Raw genomic sequence first — 9,775 nt, 5'->3', positions numbered from 1 at the left:
CTGTTGTAAAAATCATAAAGCTGCCTCTGCTTCTTCTCAAACATTTAAAACCCCATGTGTTCCTCTTCAGAATGAAAAGAAGGACAATTCAATAAAACACAAAAACAGAGAGAATAATTAAGTGGTTTTAGGGTTCAAACAAACAGAAAGAGCAAACTAGTTTCCCAAAAGACTTTAGTGTCATTTGGGAAACAAAACCAATGAAACAAATATCTGTCTTATTGCATTCAAAGCAAATGTCACATCAGCACAGCAAATCTATTGTGAGCCCAATAAAAGCATCTAAATCTAACAGGGTTTGTTTCCCTGACCATCCTCCTCCCTGTATCTACTGGCAAAAGAAAGACAAGAAAGAAAGAGAAAAGCATTTCTTTTTTCCCATGTTTCATTTGTCCTGCACAACTGGAGTCCAAAGTGTGGCTCAAGGGCCATTCATGGTCCTTAATGTTACAATTTTGGTCCTCTTCAAAATAAGACAGAACATGTTAAAGAAAACAGATATAAAGCAGCTACTCACCTTAATCTGCCTGTATCTATAGTCACGGTGAACAAAATATCTTATCACCGTTACAGGAACCAATAAGGGTTTCAATAGGGGAGGCACCAGGGATTTTATTGGAAATTTTGAGTAACATTTTACTGGGAATATCCCAGGTGAGATTGTGCAACTCCAACAAAATATTAATTTATTTTAAGGAGTTTTACTCCTCTTTGTCAAAGATCAAGTCTTTTAAGGTCCATGTCCTGGTATTATACAACAGCTACACACTGACTTTTCAAATGTGATCACCGGTGATAATTGAGAATGAGCTATTTAAAAAAAAAATCTTTAAATTGTTTTTACTTAGAAACAGCTGAGAATGCTAAATGTACTGACTTGAAGTTCAGCAGGTCACAGAATGGTGCAAAGTTTCACCATTCCTCTTTTCTTGTTCCTTCCCTTCAGCGAGCCAAACTTTCATCTAATTTTTTATGGTTTTATTAGACTTTTGCCTTCTTTTATTATGTTTTTAATTATTATTATTTACATTAATAGGGATTCAAAAGCGTTAACACTCTTAAATTAGTAGTTTGTTCAACCACCTTTTGATTCAGTTGCAGCATTTGGTCTCCAGTGGTTGGGTGAACCTCCCACACAGTGATTTGACTATACTTATCTGTTTACAGCAGGTCTCTAAATCCATCTGATTGGAGACATATCTTGTGCACAGCCCTCCACAGAAGACCCAACAGTTTTCTGTGGAGAAACTTTAACATTTCTCTCACAGTCATGGCGGCTGTTGTTGCTGTAGCTGCACGCGTGGATTCTAGAAATTTTTTTTAAATTCCTGTTTTTTCCCTTTGGCTTGCATTTGAATAATTATTTACTCATGACTTTGTCCACCTTACCAAGCTCCCATCTGAAGAGAACTAAACTTGTATCATGATGCAGCCACCACAATGTTTCACTGTGGATATATATTTCTTAAGTTTTATATTGAAATAATTTGCTTATCTATTTTTTATTCTTCCTTGAGTAAACTTTTGGTCAGCTCCTTTTCAATTTTTTTTTTTTTTTTTGTAATATGTTGAAATAGTGCTACTTTTATTTTTTGGTTGCTCTACCTAGTTCTGATGCTGAGTAGTCACATCTTAAAATACTTTAATTCAGTAAAGTCATAAGTTATTCCCTTAAATCACGAATATAATTTAAGTCTACTCCTCCTTCATGCAGATACAATAAAAGTTGTGGTTTGTTCATCAGCTAGAGTTGGTTTTCCCACCCATTAGATGCGATCCTGCGCTCTTCCTATGCACCAGCAGAGGGCGGTCTAAGTCCGTAAAAACTCCTCCTCGGTGCTCACTCTTCCGTCCAACTGCGGTGTGGGTCTGATTACTTTAATTGCTTCCTTCCTGTTTTTAACTGGTGCCAATCCCTCCAAGTTAAAGAGGATCCTCTTTCCTAAGGACGGCGGTAAATATTCCACACTTTATTCAAGTTTGTGACTGCATGTTTGACATGCAGCCACAAACTGCAGGTATTCAGCGTTGTGGCAATCACCTGTTTCAGCTGGTTCAAGGCTGTCAGCTGCTGCTGCACACACACCGAGGTGATCTGCAGCACCTGTGGTCCTGCAAAACTGCTGTTTAAACGGCGCAAACATGACGCGTTTTGCGTCACTTTGATAGAAAAATAAGAGTGAATTGTGCCTTTCTCTACATTAATGAGTTAAAATTGGTCAAATGAGTTGTGGGTTGATTATGTAGACGTCTACGTTTGGGAGTCTTTTCTGCCTTGCTTGCATATATTTTGAGTGCAGACTGAGACTAATACGTAAAAAATGTTCATACTTTTCTGACTTGTTTGACTCAGTAACAGAGAGAAGTAGTAATTATGAGACATTTATGTCTGAATTAATGGAAAGCCAAGTAAAATAAAAATAAAAAGTGCCAAACCTCCAAAAAATTATGCAAAGTAATAATCAAAATTCTAAGAACAAATTGACAGATTTCTAAATCGTAATCGTGCAACAATTCGTGAAAACTACGCTATTCCTGTTCTTAAATATTCTCATTTGTGGCTTATCAAAAAAGGCCCACCAATTATTATTATATATATATTTTCTTTGCAAATTTCACCTACAACCAACCACCTGATCTGGCGTAAACCCAAAGAATGGGCCAGTACCCAGCCAGGATGAAGATGAGTCGATGGACTCTTCTGAACCTGTGTTGAAATTCTGCAGAGAAAATATAATGGTGCCCAGTCCTGACATAACGACCTGTCATTACTACCGTCTGTTAGTATTTTTGTGGGTCGTCAACACTACTATGACCCCTCCCACTCCCACAAGAACTAGATACCGTCTTAATCCTAAAAGAGCGAAAAATATTGCAGCCATAAACTACGTTTGCCGTTTGTATCGTGTCTTGTGAGAAGGAGTGAAGCCTTATCGAGTGTAAATTATTTTAGTTTTGCTAAAAGCGTCAAATAAAATCGGGTCGTGGCGCATTTTCGTCGCCGGTCACCGTTTCGCGGGAAAAACTGGCGGAAGGATCCCAGACGGAGTGATGCGGCCCGCTTAAATAAGCAGCTGCAGAACGCGCAGTTGCTAGTATCACGCTGCTTTTAAGGCGCTGTGGGTCGTCCGGTCCAAGTCGCGTCTGTACGTATGCTTCATTACGTACCCACTACGCTGAGCTTTACGACGCCCTCCGTGGAAGGATTTAATGTCACAGCCGTCGTGGAATAACTTTCCTGCACGTTGTTTTTTAGCACCTCCTTTCGCCCACTGTGTAAAATCTGAAAGGTAAGGATGAGTGAGGATCTGCAGAGTTGTCATTGCGAAAGCGGGGGTTCCCCCTCCGTACTTATTTTACTAACTGGTTCTAGTTTCTGCATGCACCTGCTGCTGCAGCACCTGTGCATGCATGCAACGCGTGCACTCGCACACACAGGGGTCAGTGTTTTGGAGTGACCATGTGATGTTGCACACACTCTTGTAGGATTGGAGCCAAACAGCTGTTTGCTGCTACAAACCTAACCTGTATTTTGCTCTTCTTCTTCTTTTTCCGCCAGCTTCGCAATAAGGAGAGCCCCATAACAGGAATCATGCCGCTGAATTCAGTTTTGGCGAATAAGAATTACGATTACGACTACGACTCCCTGCAGCCCTTTTTCTACTATGACAACGAGGAGGAGGACTTCTACCCGGAGCAGCCGCAGCCTCCGGCGCCGAGCGAAGACATCTGGAAGAAATTCGAGCTCCTCCCGACCCCTCCCCTCTCCCCGAGCCGCCGGCCGTCGCTGTCCAGTCTCTTCCCCTCCACCGCCGACCAGCTGGAGATGGTCACCGAGTTCCTCGGCGACGACGTGGTCAACCAGAGCATCATCTGCGACGCAGACTACTCGCAGACCTTCCTCAAGTCCATCATCATCCAGGACTGCATGTGGAGCGGCTTCTCGGCGGCGGCCAAGCTGAAGAAGGTGGTGTCGGAGCGGCTGGCCTCGCTGCAAGCCGCGCGGAAAGACGCCGCCGCTGCTGCAGCCGCTTCGGTGGACCCGGCTGCGGGTGCTGCGTGGAGGCTGAACAGCAGCTACCTGCAGGATCTCAACACGTCCGCGTCGGAGTGCATTGATCCGTCTGTGGTTTTTCCCTACCCGGTGGCGGAGACGCCCAAGCAGACTGCAGGGACGGTGCGGAGCAAGGATCTGGGGCTGGACACGCCGCCCAACAGTGGGAGCAGCAGCAGTTGTAGTGACTCAGGTAAGCTGAATGGGCGCTGCGCAAGAGGGGGCGCCAAAAATGATGGCATTTTCTGTATTTAAGAGCAGTTTATGCAGTGAACCCCCTCTCCCCCCCAGAGGGTGATTGTAATGTGTCTGCATTCACCTCAGAAAGTACTTAGCTGCGCCCCTGGGCATCCATCATGCAGACACACCCCTCTCCAGAGCATGACTGCTGATTTAAATGTAAAGAGTTGCATGGTGTGATTGATTTATTTTTTATTTTTTTGTATTTTTTTTTTTTTTGTAGAAGAAGATGATGATGAGGATGAAGAAGATCAGGAGGAGGAGGAGGAGGAGGAAGAAGATGAGGAAATCGACGTGGTCACCGTAGAGAAGAGGCACGCGGTGAAACGGTGCGACCCCAGCCCGGTGGAGAGCCGGCACGCAAGCCCACTGGTGCTGAAGAGATGCCACGTCTCCACTCACCAGCATAATTATGCCGCCCATCCATCCATGAGGCACGAGCAGCCGGCTGTCAAGAGGCTGAAGCTGGAGAGCAGCAGCATCACCGCAGCAGCAGCAGGAGGAGGAGGAGTGAGCGGAGGGAGCTCCAGCAGGGTCCTCAAACAGATCAGCAGCAACCGCAAGTGTTCGAGCCCGCGAACGTCCGACACCGAGGACTACGACAAGAGAAGGACTCACAACGTGCTGGAGCGCCAGAGGAGGAATGAGCTCAAGCTGAGCTTCTTCGCCCTGCGAGACGAGATCCCAGAGGTGGCCAACAACGAGAAGGCGGCCAAGGTGGTGATCCTGAAGAAGGCGACAGAGTGCATCTACAGCATGCAGTCAGACGAACAGAGACTCGTGTCACTCAAGGAGCAGCTGAGGAGGAAAAGTGAACTTTTAAAGCAGAGACTTGCACAGCTACAGGGTTCTCGTGTTTAAAAGATAACATTTAAGACATGTTTTTCTTTTTTTTTATGTTATGAAAGTTCAAGAATTGATGTACAGTTGCATGCAGATGTTTGATGGGTTGAATTGTTTGGAATCTTTGATTTCAATGTTTAAACTGCCTCAGCTGAAGTTATGGGTGGATAAAATATTTAAAAGTTTATTTTTATTAATAAAATGTTTAAAATGGGTCTGTCCTGTTCACAGACGGCTCAAAGTAAAATATAAATTTTTATGTTTTGTAAATAGGTAATATTTCTTAAGAAAATGTATTTTTCAATTGCAAATGTCTGGGTGAGACTCACTTTTTGTTTTGTTTTCTTTTGCAATATGTTCTTTGATCTCTTTTGAATTATAAAAAAAAATGTTTTCTTGAATTTGACTCTTTTGTGTTGCACTAAACATCCAAGTGTAAACAAGGATTAAAAGAAGGCAGATCTGCATACATGAGCCTTTACATCTGAGCTGGACAGATATTTGGGTGTGGTGACATTATTAAGGATACGCATGTGATCTTTATCTAAAGGGAACTGTTCATAAAAGGTGATGGCATTTTAATCTGAATTGTTTTTCAGTTAAAATGTAAAATTTAATAACTTCTAAAACATCTTTGAGCAAGGAATCCAAAGTGTGAACTGTATCTTTTTATTAAATACACAAAATTGCATAGAAATAGTGACATTTTTCTTAAATATTCCATAAAATGGTGTGCACACTTTTTGAAAATATGCTCAGATTCTGTAACTTTAAGTAAGCATGTGTAAAACTCTTTTACAAGTTTAAATAAATGTTAAAATACTCTGAAAAATATTTTAAAATAGCGTAAAAATATTAGATTGAAAATTCGTTTTTGAAATTTCGATCAAATTCTGCTTGAACTTACATAATATTCCCATTAAAAGTAGCAAATTTAGATTAAAAAGTCTTTCGAGCTGTATTAAGCTCTTCTAAAATCAATAGAGTAATGCATTTATTATAGTTGATCAATAAAATAAAACTTTATGCTTGATTTTCACGTAGAAACGTAGGTTCCACCTGTACGTCACACCTGACTCTACGTCAGCCTGTCCCTCGAGCTATTTTTCCAGTCTCCCCGTGACGTCACGCGCCCTATCCCTGCTCACTCTGTGAGCGCGTGGTCCTGGTCGCGAGCACATGGAAGTGAGCTCGAGTTGAGACGCGCCTCCGACCATCTCCATCGTGCAGACATTAATAATAATAATAATAATAAAACGGAATATGACCAGAAAGATGGAGCATCAGGAACTGAGACACAGCAGCGGGTTTTTAAACTAAATCTTCCTCTAAGATGCACGAGCAGGTAAAGCTGGTTTATCTTTCATGTCTGCATCTTGTAAACTTCACATGAAGCGGTTTCTGGAAGCATAGAGACCGCATGGAGGATTTTATAAACCGTGAATGTGACTATCTCTACCTGCGTGGAGCGATTGTTCTCAGGAGGATTGCTGTGCTCGGCTTGCTCCGTCTCTATTGTCTGACCAACTCCTGGTAATGCTGCAGAGTTTGGAGCTCAGGCTCTTTAAAACATGCTGTTTTCAGATTTATTCCGTTTTTATGCTCGGGATGACAGGATTTAACAAAGAGAAAGGCTTCTGCTGCTTTCAACCATGGCTTTGTTTCTGCTGTTACTGTACTGCACAGTTCAGGATCATAACAAAAGATAACAATAGGCATCAGTGAGAGCTCTGTGTAAATGCACGTGGGTCCTGAATCCTCAGGTTTTCTTCACGGGTCGCACAAACCTTCCATGCTGCAAGCACAGATCTTAGAAGGTGTATTTTTTTAAACCATTTGTTGGTGAATATGTGCTGTAAAAAGCAGTAAAAGAGGATGATGTGTAGCCTCTTCAGACATGAGAGCAGGGGTGTCTCCAGAAAGTTTTAACATGGTGGCCAGATGGTGGTCTTTGTGTGGAGCTCCAAAACCAAAACCTCTGTAGAGGGGTTTCTATCATCTACAGGGAAGAATATGTGATATTAACCAAATGAATTAAATAATTAATGTAGATGAATAAGTTAATACATTTCCTACATTCTACAGTGGATCACCAATATTCGCAGAGATTAGGGAGCACAGTCACCTGCAAATACCTAACATTCACAGATACTTGAGACTCTGTCTAAAAATGCTCATTAAAGCCTAATTTAATAGTCCAAACAAATGAAAATTAGCTTAATTTGTATTAATAAGTGCTAATCTTAGGACTGTGACAGAAGCTAAAATCCACGGTCTAATTTAACTCTACTCTTTTTGGTACAACCAATCAGCATCAAGGAAAAAAAAAAATAGTACTCCTGTACTGGCTGCTTTGCAAACGTCAACCAATAGCGTGTCAACTAGCATTGCAGGAGTTCATTGTGTATTTAAAATGCTGTGGAGATTTTGTGTATCCTTCTCCTGACTGATGCCTTTGTACAGTGAGATCCTTTTGACCATTTCTAACATCTGCAAACTGACATAAATGAACAGATGTCAGGAAAATCCTACTAGAACAGTTGAACTTTACGTTTCTTTAGATTCTCTATAATTGATGGCAGGCGTTAATGCAAGAAAGCTGAAACGGGATAGAATTATTCTAAAATAAATTGTAGTTTATTGGCTACTTCAAGCTACTAAAGAAAGTTCCACAATCATCTGCATTTTCTCGACTGAGGTTGGGTCCGATGAAACACCAGTTCTAAGTAAAAAGTTGCCATGTGAATGTTAAAAATCACACAGAAGCTATTATATCTCCCCCAGCTGCCACAACCGATGTACGTTTCAGCTAGCGAGATGCTAAAGCTCACAAAGAGTAGTTTGGACATTGGGATGATGCAAGATGTTTATCTGGTGCCTTGCAGCGCTCTCTAGAGTAGTAAGCTGAATTTTGGATGTAAAATAAGTAATATATTTTTCTATCCTGGTTACAACTGCCATTTCAAACCACATTTCTGTGGCCAAATTTTCAGCATATAACCAGGTCCTGCGCCACTAAAAATACATGCACTGAGGTTTAGCCCAGTTCTGTCAAACACTTAGGTAAGGTAATTTTATTTATATGTCACATTTTCAGCAACAAGGCAGTTCAAAGTACTTAATGTAACCTTCTTTCAACTGCAGATAAAAAAAAAAAACAACAAAATATGGCCACAGTCTTGGTCAGTTTTACTGGTTTCTAAATCACAGGTTGGTTAAGGAGAAATAAACTGGAATCAGACAGTGAGTGGCTGAATTGTTGCTGTACTGCAGGGCGAGTTTGAATTCCTATCAGATGTGTTAATTCCTCCACACATCATGATAGAACCTTCTGTTTTTTACTGTAAAGCAGACAGTCTCTTATGCTAATTTGATTGTGTTCATCTACTTTTTATAAGTCCGTCCACTCTAACTAATTCCTCTGGGTTTGTGTTATCTCTGCACACCTGATACTTTAGATTTTGAATCTTGTTTCAATCAGCGCTTCATCCACATCGCTCCAGATGAGCCTGGAGCGATCAAACAAGCTCTGCAGAGGGCTTGTTTTTAGTTTGTTTTGTTTTTACCATGCTTTAACCTTTTGGTAGTTTGAACCAGTTTTCTCCCTATTCCTTTCCCTTCAGTGTAATTGTGCTGTTTATACTGTTTTCAGATATTAATATTAGAAAACAGAGTGAAGGAAATATCAGGAATTATTTCTCTTTTAAAGCTTTGCAGGATATCGTCTTTTTTTTCTTTGCTTGTTTGTTTTGTGAGATGCTAAAATTGCTTAATTAATTAATTATTTATGATGATCTCATGGTTTATAAGATTTTGATTAGATACAAATTATCCAGTAGCACCTTTTCTTATGCTAAGTATTTAAACTGATTTGCATAGATCGTCTTGTTCCAAGAAAAACAAAGAGCTAATTCCCTATTGTAAACATCCTGAATGTGTTTTTAGGAATCCCAAACATTAGTATAAACAGACAAAACCTCTATTTCCAAAGCTGCATCTGCACCAGATTTGGAAACAACTGTTGCATCGGAAATGGATTAAAACCTTTTTATTCTACAGCAGATTCACTCTTCTGTCGTCCAGATGGCCATATACGTGTCAACCGTCCCGCAGAGTTTCTCTTTATTGTAATTTAGCAAAACAAAGAGAGATTTAACAGATTGTCTTCAATATCCAACGACTCTATGGACACAAAAAGAGCAAGAGCTTATTCAATCTGAATATGGATTTTGGAGTCAGAAGAAATGATCAAACTATAGTAAAACAAACATACATTAAACATGGAAAAAAGTAACAGAGCGGCTTATTTGTGTTGTTAGAAACTAAAAACTCTTGGAAGTTGTGGTTTGTATATTAATAAATCTCCAATTGTTTACCTTATTGTACATTTACAACATTGCAAATAAAAGTACAACACCAAGACATCGACAACAATCCTTAAAGTCCTGCTTATAATAAAAGTCTTGCAGCTTGAAATATAAGATCTGCGTGATTTCCAGGAAACGTTCAGGAAAAGCTGAATTCCTCGCCGCAGTGATACATACTTAGAGGACACAGAGGTCTGCTGTTATGTAATCTGACGACATTTTTCCATCCTGGAAGCTGGAATAGATTAAAGCATCTGATCCTCCTTAAAAC

At 40.6% G+C, this 9,775-nt stretch overlaps 1 protein-coding gene across 1 annotated transcript; it reads left to right on the top strand.

Annotated features, from left to right (window-relative positions):
- Positions 1 to 3,565: 3,565 nt before the first annotated feature.
- myca (MYC proto-oncogene, bHLH transcription factor a) lies at positions 3,566 to 5,604 on the top strand. Its single transcript, XM_015028511.1, has 2 exons — positions 3,566 to 4,247; positions 4,518 to 5,604. The coding sequence occupies exons 1-2, from the start codon at positions 3,593 to 3,595 to the stop codon at positions 5,153 to 5,155; spliced, it is 1,293 nt and encodes a 430-aa protein (XP_014883997.1). The 5' UTR covers positions 3,566 to 3,592; the 3' UTR covers positions 5,156 to 5,604.
- The last annotated feature ends 4,171 nt before the right edge of the window (positions 5,605 to 9,775 follow it).

Source organism: Poecilia latipinna, unplaced genomic scaffold (assembly GCF_001443285.1).
Source record: "Poecilia latipinna isolate Pla-1442-1.1 unplaced genomic scaffold, P_latipinna-1.0 Scaffold127, whole genome shotgun sequence".
NCBI lineage: Eukaryota > Metazoa > Chordata > Actinopteri > Cyprinodontiformes > Poeciliidae > Poecilia > Poecilia latipinna.
This window is presented reverse-complemented; position numbering and strand designations above follow the sequence as displayed.

Bases quoted from the DNA above. Each gene is read 5' to 3' on its own strand.
- myca (XM_015028511.1), top strand. From the start codon at position 3,593: ATGCCGCTGAATTCAGTTTTGGCGAATAAGAATTACGATTACGACTAC. The intron at 4,248-4,517 runs GTAAGCTGAATG...TTTTTTTTGTAG, and splicing joins CAGCAGTTGTAGTGACTCAG to AAGAAGATGATGATGAGGAT.